At 41.3% G+C, this 19629-nt stretch overlaps 1 protein-coding gene across 1 annotated transcript in view; it reads right to left on the bottom strand.

The window, feature by feature from the left end:
* The window catches only part of UNC13C (unc-13 homolog C), a 784159-nt gene that overhangs the window by 513919 nt on the left and 250611 nt on the right, over positions 1-19629 (bottom strand). The window contains exon 6 of the mRNA XM_068275480.1: positions 4293-4371. Coding sequence (XP_068131581.1) covers positions 4293-4371 — 79 coding nt within the window. The remainder of the gene's footprint in view (positions 1-4292; positions 4372-19629) is intronic.

Here is a 19629-nt window from a genome sequence, read left to right as displayed (position 1 = left end):
AATTAGATTTTTATTGTAGCATAACAAAGAATCCAGTTTTACTGTACCTTGCAGAAATATGTTGCCTGTTTCTGAAATCATATTCCCACCTACTGTTGTGCAATCCATAATTGTAAAAAAAACTGTAGTGCTTGTGCAATTAACATGGAGAAAGAAAAAATATACAATAGGTTTGGCTAACACGCCTGACTCCTTGCTTCTGTTGCCTGACATGGTGATTGTGTAATGAATATAAAGTGATATTTTTAGTTTAGCCATATGTCTATTATAGTCTAGGGCCAAATTAGAGGTAAGCCAAATAACTTATCTGCATATTTTTGGGACGTGGGGGAAACTGGAGTACCCAGAGAAAACCCACACAGATATAGGGAGAATACACAAACTCCATGCAGCTAGTGTCCTGGCTGGACTTTAAACAAAGGACCCGGCACTGCAAGGTCAGAGTGCTTTCCACTAACACTACCAAGCCACTCATAAATAAAGAGAACTGCCAAATATTGATCTCATGCTGGGGTTTTATTTTTTACAGGCTGAAATCCACTCTTCTGTACTCTCCAGTAGCCTGGGTGTTTAGTCCACACCTAACAGGCCTACAAAAAAGTTTATTGTGCTCAGCAGAAGGGAGTATGTGTGTGGCAGCCATCTACCTGCCTGTCACAGAAATTGTTCTTTCCATTCTCCAGAAAAGAGCAAGAACATTTGAATGAGAAGAGACTGGAATAATGTGACCATTGCTTGTAAACCTGTACTAAGTATTTCTATTATTTTTAGAGCACACCACTGTTTGTGTTTTTAGGAGTTAGGGAACCAGGCGTGTTAACCTCACAATCTTAATTTATAAAACACAGTTGTTATCTATGAAAATGAGCTTGTCAAATGGCTCATCAAATTCAGGTGAGTTTACTGAAAAGTAAACAGAACCAAAACAGTCAGAGCTGAAAAGTTCAAAGGGTCATTACTTCTGTTTGGCAGCTCTGCAAAGCAGATATTACATTAGGCAGTTAAATCTGCGGTTTAGAATGCAGCCTTAAAAATGAAGCCTTTAAACTGAACATAAAAAATATGACTCAGTATATTACCATACTAAGATTCTATTTATCATTAGTACTACACATATAATTATCTTATAAGTTTATTTTTACTTCAGGTTTTTTTTTTACCTTCATTTCTCCCTTACCTAACAGTATGAAAACAGAAAGGCTGAATATAACAGTGATAGTAACTCTCTGTGGAGAAGTGCAACTGCAGCCACACTACTTTCTTTTAAATTAACAGACAGAAGAGAGATATGAAACTTTAACCATTCACATCTCATTTCTACAGCTTTTGTCTGATGGGAATTTAGGTGGTATCTTTAGATATATGAAGGCCAGTTACATGTCCCTTTAACCACTTCCCTACTGAGGGGTTTTTCCCCTCAGTAGGGAAGAGAAAGGTAGGTAGGTAGGTAAGAGGATAATTTTATTGGTATATGTGTTTTAATAAAAAAAAAAAATGTATGTAGGTGTAATTTTACTATTTGGCTACACGCATTTTCTTCCTGCCGCGTACTAACGGTACGCGAACAGGAAGTAATTTTAACTTTGTTCCTTAAAATGACTGCAGGCATCTCATTGATGTCAGTGATCATTGACTCCGGCACATAGATCAATGAATGGGAACTGCATTCTCATTCACTGATCTCTGGGCCAATGGGCGTGGGGAGAACATGCGCGGGAGTGAGTGTGCGGCAGCCATTAACGGCAATAGACGAATATCTACTCTCCTGTGCAGGAACTGAAGTTCTGCAGGGTGTAAATATACTGCCACAAATGGCATAACTAGTTAAAGTGGGAATTTACTCCCAAAACTAAAATTTCAGTAACTTCTCTTATGTACATAAAAAATGAAAGCATACCCAAACATTCCCTGAGTGTAGAAACATATATTTTCACTGCAGAGAGCAGTATAAGCTTGCTTATTTCCAGCTAATCTGCAAATGAAATCATTGCCGGCCAGGATACACTCTCTGCCTGTGTCTTGATTCTGTTTCCTCCTTCCTTCCTCTGCTAAACAGACACGTCACCCTTGTAACAGCTGGGTCACTTCAGCAAAATAGGTAAGGAAGAGAGTGAAGACACAGGCATAGAGTATCTCCAGGCCGGCAATGATTACATTTGCCAATTAGCTAGAGAGAAACATGCCTGTACCTGCTCCCTTCAGTGAAAATTAACAATTTTTGCACATAGGAAGTGCTTTCAAATGTTCTTTTATGTACCGAAGAGTGGTGTTTTTCAGAGTATAATCCCACTTTAAGATGTTGTATGAAAAGGAGTCATTCTGGAAGACAGATGAGGAACTGTGTGAACTTTTTCAGAAATTAAAAAAGAAAAAAAAGATGAACCTAATCTGTTAGCATTTAACCTTTTTTTCATAAGCTGGTGAAGACTTCATGAAGCTGACAGACAATTCAGCAAAGGTCTGTATTAGCTGCGGGCTGTTCTGCATTAGAATCTCTTGATGACTTAAATTATCTTTATAAGTAACAGCAGTTGTCCATTACTTACAATTTCTTTCTGTCTAATTTGATATAGTGTACAACAAAAAGCTTTTCATACATGAAGTCAGCCTTTCACCCACTCTTCTCTACAAATCGCTTTTAAATACCGATTAGAATGATAGTAATGCGGTTCTATGAAAACCCAATAGTCTCTCTAAATATGTTGAATTTTAAACAAGCTAGATGAGGGGCGGAAGTGTGCTGGTCTTAGAAAGGATGAAAACGAACGTTTGTGGATCAAAACAACACAGTTAACTAAGGGTAATATCTTTAGTGGCTAGTTGTAATGGAAGCCATAACAGGCATTCAATATTCAAGCACCCTTTGTCAGGCTGATAATAAAATCTTGTTTTTGCAATTAGCATGAGAAATGAGCCTTCTGCCTTGAAACAAAACTACAATTTCCACAATAGTTTGTGATGAAATGTATTATGGTTATTTTGTTATTTTAATCCATGCTCATACTATTTTAAAGGATACAGTATACTACTGTTGTCATGGAGGCTTAAAGTGTTCCGGAGGTGACATGTGGCATGATGAGATAAACATTTGTATGTACAGTTCAAAACATATTCATAACCAGGCTGTTTTATTTTGCTGCCTGAAAGAGTTAATTTCTAGGCATGGAAGTGACAGCTTCTGTCTTGTTGTACCTTGTTGGGAATGTAGTAAACATCACTGATAAGCAAATTACAGTCATAAATGTTTTCCTGGCAGAATACAGCTTCTGAGAACAGAGGGAGATCAATAATTCATGTATTTTCATTTCAGGACACTTAGGGCTCTTTCACATTAGGGCAGATTTTCTGCGTTTCAACGCAACGGGTAAAGTTTGCGTTACCCAAGGTGAAATGAAAGTCCATAGACTTTCATTTTAGCTTTCACATATAACGCAGCCTTTTTGTGCGTTGCGTTACACTGCACCCAGGCGCAGTTTTTCGGCCGACGCTAGCTTTATGCGTTACAATGTTAGTCAATGTAAAACGCACACTATGCGCGTTTTTAATCCGTTAACGCAGGCAATCACTCCCAGAATGCAACAGAGGAACAATGTGGAAAGTTGAAAACTAAAAGAAAAAAAAATTACCTGCGTTTTCCTATGTCCTGTAACGCATTGAAAACGGATTAAAAACGCACACTCACTGCAGTGCAACGCATATCAAAACGCATTAAAACGCATACAACAAAACGTATGCTTTGAGCGTTCTCTAACGCAAGCTCTGATGTGAAAGAGCCCTCAGGCTGCCACTGAGCAGAAACAACAAAACAAATTCTACTCTGTAAATGTTTAAATATAAAATAAAACTATGGGATATCACAAAAAAGGTAATTTTTAGGAGGAGGAGGATACATACAATTGTTTATCTCATCAGTTTATTTTCACCTCAGGTTCACTTTAATGAGTTAATATATATTATTTATTATACATATATTATTTTGCAAAGTCATATTATTTTGCAAATTCTATCCATTTGCTAAGGGCAGCCTAGGCCAACCAACAGGAAATTGACCGATTTGCATATTCAGCAGTAATGCATTGTGGGATACATCATATACTCACTCCAACTTGAATAATAGCAAATACCTTTTGTTTTAACAAGGTAAACATCTGTCTATCAATAATAGGTCAGTGATAGTTTCCATTACTTCTTACAAGATTATTAATTCATTTGATTTTCCAAAGGGTGCATTCTGTTTTAAACTGAGTAGATGAAGTAAAAAAATGCAATGTGCAATAATATGTTTCACTTACCACATCTCTGACAATCGGAAGTGTTTTCTTTCTTCTGAGATCAGGCATACTGTCAATTCCATAAAGCCCACTGCCAGGTCTGCAAGAATAAAGTAGCACAAAAGTTGAACTCGCTGATACTATGCAGGTGTATTAAAAAAAATATGTACATTGAGAAAATTATATCAGATAAACTATTACATGTTTTTTTCTCTTAAAGTACCGATACACAAAACGTACCCCTGATGCGGCAAACCAATTTATCACTCTGATCAGAATCTGATGAGATTGTGATCGATACCTTCCACACACAGCACATCTATTAATTTTCAACAGATTTCTGCTGGAAATCTATTGAAAATCAAACTGCAGCATTGCACTGTTCACTGTAGTGTAGTGCAATGGCCTGCCAATCAACCACTGCCTGCCCCACTCCTGATCGGCATAAGTTTTCTGTTCTGTCCAATCAATACTTTTGATAGATTTTAGGCCAAATGCAATCAACTTTTTTTTACTCTAATTTTTATTGAAAAGCAATGAACATTTCATTTACCTGACATGCAAGTGCAATACATTTTTGGCAGATTCAATCAGAGTGATTGATTAAACTGGGAATGAAACAAAAAAAAAATCAATGCATGTATGGCCTGCTTTAATTGTTGATTGTGTAGAATGAAGTTTGTACAGTAGAGGTAAGCAAACACCCATTTTTTTTCAATTGATCTAATCACTTTATACTATCTGATCAACTTGATTTTAGGCTAGTTACACACCAGGATGTTGCGTTTAGGGGACATTATAGGGCACATAACGTGCCCCTAACGCAACACCTGGTGCTCTCTGGTGTGGACGTCGGAGTGAGCCGTGTTGTGCAGCTCACTCTGGCGTCTGTTATGCCGTGATGCGTACTCTTGGACGCATGCGGCATCACGTGGTCCCGCCCGGCCAATCGACACACAGAGCGGCCGGTCCAGGAAGTAAACACTGCATGTCACAGAGTGCAGTGAATATTAATTAGCCATGTCCCACAGAGCATACAAGACAGTCCGTGCACAGCTTCCTAAAATCACATTTATTTCACCATGGTATTTCGCCAGCAGGCAAGAAACATGTCACATTTCAGTCAACATATGTACAGTAGATCGATCTGACCTGTATGAAGGGCGGGTGCGGGAGTGTGACCAGGGGATGACAGGAATGCGTCGTCCTGTCATCCCCTGGTCACACTCCCGCACCTGCCCTTCATACAGGTCAGATCGATCTACTGTACATTTGTTGACTGAAATGTGACATGTTTCTTGCCTGCTGGCGAAATACCATGGTGAAATAAATGTGATTTTAGGAAGCTGTGCACGGACTGTCTTGTATGCTCTGTGGAATTTACTGTGTTTAAACTGGCCCGGAAGCACGCTTCCTCACATATACCAAGCAGTGAAGTGATTAGGACGGAGTTGCCACCTAAAAGTGCAGAGGACCTTTCTACCCCCCCCCCCCCCCCTTGCTGAGTGCCAGGCAAACCAGCTCCTTTTGTGCATTGTAATTAATTAGCCATGTGCCGCTCTCCCCTCCTCCCCTGTATCCTGACGAAGCTCGCAGTGGGCGGGCGCAACGCGTCGATGGTCGGGGCTTCACCGCGACATGCGTTTGAGCGCTTCTTCTAGTTCCTACTAGCCGGCCGGCCGAGCTGCAGTAAGCGGAATTCCATTCTCATCACTGCTCCCCTGATATACCTGAGACCCGAGGTAGAGCAAACAGCTGTGTGTGGCTCCCCTTGCGAGTTGTGGAGAGGGTTGAGCTGAAGAGAAAAAGGAAAAATCCATCCAGCAGGAGCCCAGTATGGAACAGGAGCCATGTGTGATTGGATCTGATATGCTGACCGGGTGGTAAGATCATGTGGCTCCAATATGGTGTCTTGTTAAAGCTGGAAGATTCATGTGCAGCTTGAGCATAGCAGCGGCTTGTGATTACATACATGCCTAAGCAGCAGTCACTTTTCCTCAAACACTCTGAAGACACTACTGGATTGGTACCGGTACCAGGGTGGAAGGGTTGAATGGTAGTGTGCTGTGTGGCATGGTGTGGGTTTTCGGAGCGCTCCGCATTTATTTTAAGTGTTTTTAAGGCAGGTGTAGTGATTTTTCTATTAATTCTCAATAAAGGTATATATATATATATATATATATATATATATATATATATATATATATATATTTAAGACCAAGAGCGGCAGCAAGTGTTTATTTTTAATTGAATCGCTCTCCCCAACATGACTGAGCATGTGCAAACAGTCTAACGCTGCTTAGCCGCCTAGAACGCACAGCATGCAGCACTTTGCTGCGTTACAATGTAACGCAACGTGGGCAGTGTGAACAGCCCACTTGTGTTACATTGCTGTGCGTTGGGGGAGCGTTACAGGCTGCACTTATGTGCGCCTGTAATGTCCCTGTGTGCAAGAAGCCTTAATGAATATTGAGCAGTATAATAATCCAATGGGTATATGCTGGAAAATCACCGAACAGTAGAGGAGTAATGGGGGATTGAGGATCAGGCAACCATATACAAGTGGACACACACACCATGCACAAGAATGCAAATAAAAATTGTATTTGAAAAACATATACTGCATATGAAGTACAATGAACTGGTCTGATACATCAGTGCAAGTTAGGCAATATATACAACATATGTACAATCATGTAAAGTCTAACTTAATAATCGATCAGATGTCAAATAGAAATCATGCACTCCATGAATATTTGGAAAATTGCAGCAGCAGCATTTGCAGATCCTAAGCTAGTGATCATTTCAACCAGCAGATAGTCAAGTATAAGGACCAGTGCACACCAAAAACCTCTAGCAGATCTGCTAATGCTAGAGGTTTTTGAAGCAGATTTTCAGAGCGATTCTAGGCATGTTTAGAGAGGTTTTCTAAACATGCATAGCGTTTTCTGGAGCGTTTTTGTGTAGTAGATTTCATGTATAGTTACAGTAAAGCTGGTACTGAACAGCTTCTGTAACAAAAACGCCTGAAAAACCGCTCTGATCTAGCGTTTTTCAGAGCGGTTTTCCACTTTCCTACACTTTAACATTGAGGCAGAGACGCCTCAGAAATCTAAAAAATGCTGCAGCCCTCGAGTTTGCGTAAAAAATGAACCGCTCTGGTGTGCACCATCCCATTGAAATACATTAGCCAAGCGTTTTTCAATCCCCAAGCGTTTTAAAAAATGCTCCAGAACCGCTCTGGTGTGCAACAGCCCTCTGAGTGCAAATGATTTCCAAGACAATGTCCTTAGAGGAATCGCAAATTCCCCTTTAAATTGCATATTGCAAGCACTTCTAGCAAAACAGTAGCATAAAGTAAGCAATCAGTGTGGTGAGAGGTGCTGGCACCCTCTTAATTTGAGGATCGGGTCTAATTCCACTGAGTAGAACAACATGAACATTTCTTGCGATATTCAATAAATATCTGCTAAAATCAAATTCAGAGTGAATGTCTGGTGTGCTAGGAATCCACCACTATCATATCCACTTGCAGTCAGAGAGGGATCAATAAGCTTGCAATATCAAGCTCTTATCCACCCATAAATGCTAAGCTTAAAGGACAACTGTAGTGAGAGGGATATGGGGCTTGATTCACAAAGCGGTGCTAACCTAGTTAGCATGCCTAAAGACTTTGGGCATGTAAAGTAGGGTGCTAACTAGGTTAGCACCATTTTTAAAATGAACTCGCGCACAAAGTCCTGCGCACAAAACTTTGCGCATGCGCAGCGCGTGCGAAACATCGCATCGTGGTGCGACGAAAACAGCGCACCCGATGCGCCTATAAGGTCGCATGGGGTGCGACTTTAGCATCGCATAGTGCACCGTTAAGGTCGCACTCCATGCGGGTGCGCCATTTTCGCGTGCACCGTGCTGTGCGCGCGCAAAGTTTTGCACGCGGGATTTTGTGCGCGAGTTCATTTTTACACGACTAAACTCAGTTTAGGCATGAAGAGGGGCTTTTCACAAGCGTGCTAAAAGTTAGCACTGCTTTGTGAGTCAAGCCCATGGAGGCTTCCATATTTATTTGCTTTTAAGCAATACCAGTTATCTGGCTAACCTGCTTATCCTCTGCACATAATACTTTAGCCATAGACCCCGAACAAGCATGCAGCATATCAGGTGATTCTGACATTGTCAGACTTGACAAGATTAGCTGCATTATTATTTCTGGAGTTATTCAGACACTACTGCAGCCAAATAGATCTGCAGGGCTGCCAGGCAACTGGTAGGGCTTAAAAGAAAATACATATGGCAGCCTCCATTTACGGTACTTCTTGCTACAGTTGTCCTCTAATAAATAAGGAAGATGTACAGACATGTGCTGGTGCCACTATTCCCATGTCAACCATTTATCAAGAAAAAGCTGCTACATCTTCAAACAAAATAGTAACCTTGAACAGAACCAGTCAAACTCCACCAAAAATAAGGAGTGCTTCATCTCTATAAACACTGATACATCTACATTATGCAGTTTCTCTGGTTAATTACACACAATCAGCACCTAAACTAAATCTAATGAGGCAAAAAATTGTAGTCTTTTTTTATAAAGCAACAATATATAACTAATAAACAGGTTCCAGGTTTGTTTCTCTATTTAAAAACATAATACACATTTAGAAACCAATTATACACAATTTGGGAGCACTGCCAATAAATATAAACTGCTTTAAGAAATACTTTAAATGATGTGACACATGTCAAGGGGTAATTAGTGAACATCAGATTTGTTTAAAATTATTACTATTTAGTATTTATATAGTGCCAACATCTTCCACAGCGCTGTACAGAGTATATAGTCTTATCACTAACTGTCCCTTGGAGGGGCTCACAATCTCAATCCCTACCATAGTCATATATATATGTCTATGTATGTATCATGTAGTAGATGCATCAAAGACAAGGGTCAATTTTTAGAGGGAAGCCAATTAACTTATCTGTATGTTTTTGGAATGTGGGAGGAAATCAGAGTGCCCAGAGGAAACCCATGCAGATACGGGGAGAACATACAAACTCCTTGGAGATGTTGACCTAGCTGGGATATGAACTAAGGACCCAGCGCTGCAAGGCAAGAGTGCTAACCACTAAGCCCCCGCATGTTGAAAGACACTATTGGGGTGCCTGTGGTGTCAAAGGGAAGAAAAAACAACATTGACCCTTGGAAATAAAACCTTCTGCCTACCTTCATTGTATTTCATGCTGCTTTCTATCATAAGTTAAAGGATACACCAGACGAGGGAAAATCCAACATATTGGCTAAATTTGCATATAACGATATTGTGGTAAAAAGAAATAAAATAAAGCTAGTAAAGTGGTGTAACTGCTTATTTTTTGATTATTTAAAGACATTCTTTCATACATTTGGCTGAAATGCGAAACTGGGTGTATGCAGGATGCTGGGACTTTCAGTACAAGTGGTTACGGTTATTCTGGTACTTCTTATATATGTTGCTATACGGCCATGCTTGAAGCTGTAGTATATGAAATCAGTGGAAAATGTAAGGGCTTCAGGTATCTGTTGGTAGAGAGTCATGATAACATGTGAAGTACATGTAGCCAGATAAATTAAACTGAAATTAAACTGAGAAGGATATGGTTTTTTACCTTTTAAAATGATACCAGTTGCCTGACTCTCCTACTGATCCTGTGTCTCTAATACTTTTAGCCACAGCCCCTGAACAAGCATGCAGATCATGTGCTCTGACTGAAGCCAGACTGGATTAGCTGCATGCTTGTTTCAGGTGTGCGATTCTACCACTGCAGCTAAATACATCAACAGGACTGTCAAGCAACTGGTATTGTTTAAAAGGAAACATCTATATCCCTTCTCAATTAAGGTTCCCTTTAACATATTCTGTAGTACATGTGGTTGAATTGGCTTTAGGGTTATGATTACACTTGTAGTACAAGTGCCTGGGGGTAATAAAGGGAGTTGTAGTACATGTTACTAATGGAAAATTTTCCTCAGAAGGGAAATTCCTGTTGTGGGACTTCAGCCTCCCTTTACCTTGTTTTCATTTGTCCCCTTTTAGGTATGATGCAGATAACTGTATACATATATACAGTTCACTTAAAGTAACACTGCATTGCTTATCTTAAATTAGAAATATTAAGAAAATTAGTGAGGAAAGAAACTGGGGAGATGCTGTGCAGTATAAAAAGTGCGCAAAGCCTGTGGGGTGATTCTGCATGGAAAGCTGATGCTCAGACAGCAGGGATTGACTGTCGTCAAATCCTCATTCTTCCATCTGAGAAATATAAGGAGCATTAACCACTTCCCGACCGCCTAACGCACAGAGGCGGCCGGGAAGTGCACCCCGCAAGGACCGCCGTATAGACAAATGGCGGCGGTCCTTGTAGGGGGATGGGTGGAGCGATTGCGTCATCCGTGACGCGATCCTCCGCCGGCACCTGTCACCGCTCGCCCGCCGCAACATCCCGCCGGCTATACGGAAGCGCCGGCGGGATGTTAACCCCGCGATCGCCGCATACAAAGTGTATAATACACTTTGTAATGTTTACAAAGTGTATTATACAGGCTGCCTCCTGCCCTGGTGGTCTCAGTGTCCGAGGGACCACCAGGGCAGGCTGCAGCCACCCTAGTCTGCACCCAAGCACACTGATTTCTCCCCCCCCCCCCTGCCCCAGATCGCCCACAGATCGGAAATTGATTTTTGTTCTTTTTACACAAAGTGTCATTTTTCACTAACTTGTGACAAAAAATAAAATCTTCTATGAACTCGCCATACACCTAACGGAATACCTTGGGGTGTCTTCTTTCTAAAATGGGGTCACTTGTGGGGTTCCTATACTGCCCTGGCATTTTAGGGCCCTAAACCGTGAGGAGTAGTCTAGAAAACAAATGCCTCAAAATGACCTGTGATTAGGACGTTGGGCCCCTTAGCGCACCTAGGCTGCAAAAAAGTGTCACACATGTGGTATTGCCGTACTCAGGAGAAGTAGTATAATGTGTTTTGGGGTGTATTTTTACACATACCCATGCTGGGTGGGAGAAATCTCTCTGTAAATGGACAATTGTGTGTAAAAAAATCAAACAATTGTCATTTACAGAGATATTTCTCCCACCCAGCATGGGTATGTGTAAAAATACACCCCAAAACACATTATACTACATCTCCCGAGTACGGCGATACCACATGATTGGCACATTTTTGCAGCCTAACTGCGCTAAGGGGCCCAAAGTCCAATGAGTACCTTTAGGATTTCACAGGTCATTTTTGTTTCAAGACTACTCCTCACGGTTTAGGGCCCCTAAAATGCCAGGGCAGTATAGGAACCCCACAAATGACCCCATTCTAGAAAGAAGACACCCAAACGTATTCCGTTAGGAGTATGGTGAGTTCATAGAATATTTTATTTTTTGTCACAAGTTAGCGGAAAATGACACTTTGGGAAAAAAAACAATTAAAATCAATTTCCGCTAACTTGTGACAAAAAAATAAAAACTTCTATGAACTCACCATACTCCTAACGGAATACCTTGGGGTGTCTTCTTTCTAAAATGGGGTCATTAGTGGGGTTCCTATACTGCCCTGGCATTTTAGGGGCCCTAAACCGTGAGGAGTAGTCTTGAAACAAAAATGACCTGTGAAATCCTAAAGGTACTCATTGGACTTTGGGCCCCTTAGCGCAGTTAGGGTGCAAAAAAGTGCCACACATGTGGTATCGCCGTACTCGGGAGAAGTAGTACAATGTGTTTTGGGGTGTATTTTTACACATACCCATGCTGGGTGGGAGAAATACCGCTGTAAATGGACAATTGTGTGTAAAAAAATCAAAAGATTGTCATTTACAGAGGTGTTTCTCCCACCCAGCATGGGTATGTGTAAAAATACACCCCAAAACACATTGTACTACTTCTCCCGAGTACGGCGATACCACATGTGTGGCACTTTTTTGCACCCTAACTGCGCTAAAGGGCCCAAAGTCCAATGAGTACCTTTAGGATTTCACAGGTCATTTTGAGAAATTTCGTTTCAAGACTACTCCTCACGGTTTAGGGCCCCTAAAATGCCAGGGCAGTATAGGAACCCCACAAATGACCCCATTTTAGAAAGAAGACACCCCAAAGTATTCCGTTAGTAGTATGGCAAGTTCATAGAAGATTTTATTTTTTGTCACAAGTTAGCGGAAATTGATTTTAATTGTGTTTTTTCACAAAGTGTCATTTTCCGCTAACTTGTGACAAAAAATAAAATCTTCTATGAACTCACCATACTTCTAACGGAATACCTTGGGGTGTCTTCGTTCTAAAATGGGGTCATTTGTGGGGTTCCTATACTGCCCTGGCATTTTAGGGGCCCTAAACCGTGAGGAGTAGTCTTGAAACGAAATTTCTCAAAATGACCTGTGAAATCCTAAAGGTACTCATTGGACTTTGGGCCCTTTAGCGCAGTTAGGGTGCAAAAAAGTGCCACACATGTGGTATCGCCGTACTCAGGAGAAGTAGTATAATGTGTTTTGGGGTGTATTTTTACACATACCCATGCTGAGTGGGAGAAAGATCTCTGTAAATGGACAATTGTGTGTAAAAAAAATTAACAAATTGTCATTTACAGAGATATTTCTCTCACCCAGCATGGGTATGTGTAAAAATACACCCCAAAACACATTATACTACTTCTCCTGAGTACGGCAATACCACATGTGTGGCACTTTTTTGCAGCCTAACTGCGCTAAGGGGTCCAAGGTCCAATGAGCACCTTTAGGCTTTACAGGGGTGCTTACAATTTAGCACCCCCCAAAATGTCAGGACAGTAAACACACCCCACAAATGACCCCATTTTGGAAAGTCGACCCTTCAAGGTATTCAGAGAGGGGCATGGTGAGTCCGTGGCAGATTTCATTTTTTTTGTCGCAAGTTAGAAGAAATGGAAACTTTTTTTTTTTTGTCACAAAGTGTCATTTTCCGCTTACTTGTGACAAAAAATAATATCTTCTATGAACTCACTATGCCTCTCAGTGAATACTTTGGGATGTCTTCTTTCCAAAATGGGGTCATTTGGGGGGTATTTATACTATCCTGGAATTCTAGCCCCTCATGAAACATGACAGGGGGTCAGAAAAGTCATAGATGCTTGAAAATAGGAAAATTCACTTTTTGCACCATAGTTTGTAAACGCTATAACTTTTACCCAAACCAATAAATATACACTGACTGGGTTTTTTTTAATCAAAAACATGTTTGTCCACATTTTTCGCGCTGCATGTATACAGCAATTTTACTTTATTTGAAAAATGTCAGCACAGAAAGTTAAAAAAATTATTTTTTTGCCAAAATTCATGTCTTTTTTGCTGAATATAATAAAAAGTAAAAATCGCAGGAGCAATCAAATAGCACCAAAAGAAAGCTTTATTAGTGACAAGAAAAGGAGCCAAAATTCATTTAGGTGGTAGGTTGTATGAGCGAGCAATAAACCGTGAAAGCTGCAGTGGTCTGAATGGAAAAAAAGTGGCCGGTCCTTAAGGGGTAGAAAGCCCTAGGTCCTCAAGTGGTTAAACACCTTATCCCAGCTGCAGACCTACGTACTTTAGTTCAAGTATTTGCATCCTCCCGCCTGGAGTAGTGCAATGCCGTATTCATAAGATCCCCAGATAAAGTTCTGCGCCCCTTAAAACTATTACAGAACGCAGCAGCCAGACTCCTAGTCAATGCCCTCCACAGCTCACATATCTCCCCAGTACTGCAAACTCTTCACTGGTTGCCAGTAAAATGGAGATATTTATCAGAAGCCGAAATAATGACGCTACACATACTATCCAAAACATCAACCCACTCATTATTCATTTTTATATTTGCAATGAAGAGAGAAAGCTTAATTGTAGCACTGAAACAGGATCTGACCAGTCTCTTTAGGTGGATTGCAACTGTTTACTAGGGATGGTCAATGAAATGGGAATCATTTTGATGTTGATGCAGCATTACTGTTGGCATTCAAAGCTCTAAACCACAAGTAAAGCAGATCTATTGGAACTATATAACCCTCAAGGCAACCTCTGCTATGCAAATAAGATATATTTAGTTATTTACATGATTCACTTAAAAACATTTGGTGCTCGAGCCTTTCCCCATGCTGCCCCTACTCTATGGCACTTACTTCCACAATCAGTGCAAGAGGCCTCATCTCTGGACAACTTTAAGAAAAGGCTAAAAGCCCACCTCTTTTCCCTAAGCTTTGAGTCCTCAGGGAGAAAAGCACCATAAAAATACTATTACTATGTTTTTGGCCCAGTAAAAGGCATCCATCATTGCTATTCCTGAAATGCAAGATATGAGGAAATACTGCAACCTGTAGTACGTGTCTAGAGCACATGCAGGGTACATGAGGAGGAATATGCTAATACTTGTAACACATGTATCTAGTTGAAAATGCTAACTTGTAGTAATATACCAAAAGGGACTCCATGGACTGGATATATGGTATATGAGCCTTGAGGTAATTGGTGGAATTTGTGGTGAGACAGATTCTGGGAGTGGTCCACCATGAGTAGGATGTGCATGTCAACTGAAGGTGGATACCATCAGAATTAGAATGAGATCTCTTGACCAGAGAAAGGACTAGTACGAGTACTCTTTACTCTCTAAAGTAAAGGAGTTCTCTATTAGCTCCTTTATAGGGAAGTCATTATTGAAGACTATGGGCCATATGCAATTCACTTTTTCACCTGAATTTTCTCCTAGGTGATATTTTTAAATTTGTCAGTAAAATGCCTTTTAAGCAACCAGCAAGCAAGAAAATACCTCCTTGGCGGTAACCTAGAGTCAGGCTTGGAGTAAAAGGAAAAAGTTGCTGGGAGTGGTAATCCCACAGAGGTAAATCTGTGCAGGGGCTGCTGCAGATCTCTTTGTGGTATGTCTTTTTCATGCTTTTAGGGTCTAAAAGCACATGAAAATTTTTTACCGCTTTTAGACCCAAAAATTAGGAAAGAATCAGACCGAAGGTTCACCCATTTGCACTTATCGCATTAACCTGGTAACACGCATGTCACTTATGGGCTAACGGGCAGTGCTCTATCTATGTTTGTAGTGGTAACATTGCTGTCCACTACCTAATGCATGTTACCATAGCACTACCCATATTGACTTAGAGTTTCTACCCTGGCATTAGTAACAGTAAAATTGCCATGCACTGCCTGCACACAGGTCCAGTAGAATAAGGTCATTTGAGTTCAAGGGGATGTTATCTAAAGTAATAATGTAACTCTTGTGTTCCTTGGTTAAATGCTCATCAATCCTTGCCCCTGCAGTGTGCCAACGCTACAATCCCACTTTATGTATGAAGGAGCGGGTTAGAGGAAAGTGCCCATATCCAGCTAAAGTGGCCTTTTCTTTAACCTGCCTTTTAACAATTTTGCCATATCTTATAAGATTAAACTAATGAATCCAAGCTCATCTTCCAATGTTCCAGGATGTGTAGAGATGCAATGTAAAATGCTGAGACCCAGTTTTCATTAAGTTGTTTATCCATTAATATTTTCTGCTTTTAGAAAAATTATTTTGGGGACAAAGATCTAGAGTACAAATCAATATAATACAAAAAGTGCTGCAGGCTGCACATTTCAGTCTTGCTGATCATTTCAGTTTAGTGTTTCCTGCTGAGGTTTTCCTAAACTACCCCGAGAAATGCTATAAAATCCTCTAAAAACAAATTTGTCATTATTGATAGTAAGAACGGTGCAGTACTCATAACAAATGATTACATTCCGTCTTTTGCCAGGACATTGTAAAGAACAAGAATTGTTAAACTTTAGTCACAACTTGCTTGGCTTATAGTATAGCCTAAGATTAAACATTGTAAATGTTCAAGCAACCAAAGCGCTACAATTTAATATTTTATGACCGTCAGCGGACTGATTCTGTGGCTCATTGTCAACACATATTTGGGGTTCCAGCATTATAATTTCTCCGGTGAAGTTAACGTGGACCTAAATTCTTCCACAGGAGAGAAGGCAAACACATAACAGTCTGTCTTAATTCTCCCTTATCTGCAGATAATAAGCTACTGTAATTTGAGCTGTATGATCTGCGCTGAGAAAGACTAATATGTAAACACAGGAGGTTAACCATTTCTGTGCTCCTATGAAAACAGGAAGCAACCACTCTGCAGAATGACAGTAGGAGGTCTGTGGCTGCAACAAATGCTTTTTCGTTAAAGGTTATTATGCTGTTGCTTATCTTTTAGAGCAGAGAGGAAGTTCTGGGTTTAGGTCCGCTTTAACAGTTTCTCTCGTTATTCCCATTGGCTATAGGTTGAGTAAGTAAGAGTGTGCATACGTAAGGCAATTAAACTAGAAGTAGGGGCGGATTTACTGGTAATTTATTATTCCATTTTACAATTATTGTATTCAAATATTTATGATGCAGCAACTCCAAAGAGCATGGAACGCTATGCCCTGCTGTATCTTCTTATCAACAATTTAATGTGCTAATTTTTCCATGAGACAAAATTTCTGTCTTGATGCCCAGTTGCCGTTATTTAACAATGTACTCAATGGTGGTGTCCAAATTGTCCAGAAGCCACATGCGCCCAGTGTTTGCATCCACATAAGGTGCTCCTGGTACTGGTGGACTGGCGATACAAGTCTATGGGGCTGTTCACAGTACTGCATTGCAATGGATCACATTATTATAACTCGCTGCATGCAGACTTTCTGTTAAAGTCTACTGTATGTCCAATCTCCATTGCAGTTCACAGTCATTATAACATGTGTTATGCAACTGACCACTGGGAACCTAGCCTAACTGTTTTAGTTACTTGTACTTGAACTTGTAACAAGAATTGGGAATAAAGCACAGTAATCAGAGATCATCTTACATTGTTTAAACTACCATCTTATTGGTTGCTTTATAAAACATGTGGCTTGTATCTAAGATAGAACATTTTATATTAAAACTATAATGGCTGTAAACTGAGAAACAGTGATATTTTTCATTTTTTTTTCTTATTAAAGGGACTCCGAGCTCTGGCTAAAAATAAAATTTTTACTTACCAGCGGCTTTCTGCAGCCCAGTGCTGGTCGGGACGTCCCACGCCTGGCTCTTCTCCCCACGGCTGTCCATATAGGGCTGTCCGGCGGCTCCCCGGGCGACACTGGCCGAGTGTCGGGGCTCCTTCTTCTGCAAACCTCATCAATGACGTCGCACGCCGGCAGCCTCGCGTCATTACGGCGGGCGGCGTGACAGCACTGATGAGGTTTGCGGAAGAAGGAGCCCCGACACTCGGGCAGTGTTGCCCGGGGAGCCGCCGGACAGCCGTGAGGAGAAGAGCCAGGAGGCCGGCGTGGGACGTCCCGACCAGCACTGGGCTGCAGAAAGCCCCTGGTAAGAGAAAATTTTTATTTTAGCCAGAGCTCGGAGTCCCTTTAAGCACTTTAAAATGGATATAAAATAATTCTTAGCAAAAAGTACCTCCCAAAGAAAGCCTAATTTGTGGCAAATCAAATATAAAGGTAGCCCACGAACGAGATAGAGACTGTAGGTTCGTTCTTAACCTGAATCTGTTCTTAAGTCTGAACACTGTTCCATCTCTGTCCCCTGTACCTCTTCTGTGCCCCCAGTGTCCCCCTCTGTGTCACCTCTGCCCTCTGTACATGCTTATACAAGTTTAAAAGCCATTTTTTCTTTGAATTTTTCAAAATTGATTTTCTCAAAAACTACAAGTGCAATTTGAAAAAAAATGTTTTGAATTGTTCCCATGGAAACACGGAATCCATGCCATTCGCATCGGCGGGTCATCTGTAAGTCGGGCATTCGTAAGTCGGGGACTCTCTCTCTCTCTATATATATATATATAAATATATATATATATATATAATTTTTTCATGATAAGTAACAAAGTTAGGAGGAGTGTGATGTGAAAATTATTCTAGTTTTTTAGGGGGAAAAAAACCTGTGGTTGGGAGCTGGTTAATTGCTCTTAAAAACACTAATCTCTCATGACAGGGAGAATAGAGGTGATTGCAATACATATATAAATATTTTGGAAAAAAAACCTCAAAGAGTTTACTTTGGTTTTATATTCAGCATGGTTTACCCAAAAAGTCAATTAGCATCCAGCCCCTCGTGGTAGCACAACCATCTGGCCTATTGAAAATTGGCAACAATTACTTTTTCTTATTACTTAGTTATGCCAAAAAGACATGCTGGCTGTTTATAAGTCATTTTAGCAGGGAAAAGTAACATTATTTGGAGCAGAAATCCAGGATAATGAGTGATAACTAAGATGTTGGATTGACTGGTTGTATGAATGACACACAGCGTTTTTTTGTTGTTAAAAAATACTTAAAGAGAATCTGTACTCTAATATTCTTACACTAAAAAGCATACCATTCTATTCCTTATTTTCTCCTGTGCCCCTCTGTGCTGTTTCTGCCACTCTCTGCTGTAATCCTGGCTTGTAATTAACAGTTTTAGGCAGTGTTTACAAGCAAACTAACCAGCTTGTGATAGGCTCACATAAACAGAGTGTGTGAGTCATACAGAGCGTGCAGGGGGCCTGCAGAGGGTGTGTATCGCTTCTATCCAATCACAAGCAGCCCTGCACATTCCACACATTCAAGCCTTAGCCCGACAGACACAACAGAGGAAAGGAGACAAGATTTATTACAGATACAGTGCAATTAGGAAAGGCTGCAGTAAGCCAGAGCATATTAGAACAGGCATAGGAACTTATAGGATAGAAGAACTAAGGCTGAAAAAATTGTTACAGAGTCTCTTTAACCACTTGCCGACCGCACGCTTATACCGTGCGTCGGCAAAGTGGCAGCTGCAGGACCAGCGACGCAGTACTGCGTCGCCAGCTGCAGGCTGATTAATTAGGAAGCAGCCGCTCGCGCGAGCGGCTGCTTCCTGTCAAATCACGGCGGGGGGCTCCGTGAATAGCCTGCGGGCCGCCGATGGCGGCTCGCAGGCTAAATGTAAACACAAGCGGAAATAATCCGCTTTGTTTACATTGTACGGCGCTGCTGCGCAGCAGCGCCGTAAGGCAGATCGGCGATCCCTGGCCAATCAGCGGCCGGGGATCGCCTCCATGTGACAGGGGACGTCCTGTCACTGGCTGCACAGGACGGATAGCGTCCTGTGCAGCCCGGATCACCGGGAGGGAGAGGTAGGAGAGGGAGGGGGGTGAATGTCGCAGCGGAGGGGGGCTTTAAGGTGCCCCCCCCCCAGCAACTAGCCTGCACGCAGGAGCGATCAGACCCCCCCTGCACATCATCCCCATAGGGGGGAAAAAAGGGGGGCGATCTGATCGCTCTGCGTGCCCTCTGATCTGTGCTGGGGGCTGCAGAGCCCACCCAG

The sequence above is a fragment of the Hyperolius riggenbachi genome, chromosome 3 (assembly GCF_040937935.1).
Source record: "Hyperolius riggenbachi isolate aHypRig1 chromosome 3, aHypRig1.pri, whole genome shotgun sequence".
Classification (NCBI taxonomy): domain Eukaryota; kingdom Metazoa; phylum Chordata; class Amphibia; order Anura; family Hyperoliidae; genus Hyperolius; species Hyperolius riggenbachi.
The sequence above is the reverse complement of the archived record's forward strand: the minus strand, read 5'-3'. Positions and strand labels throughout refer to the sequence as shown.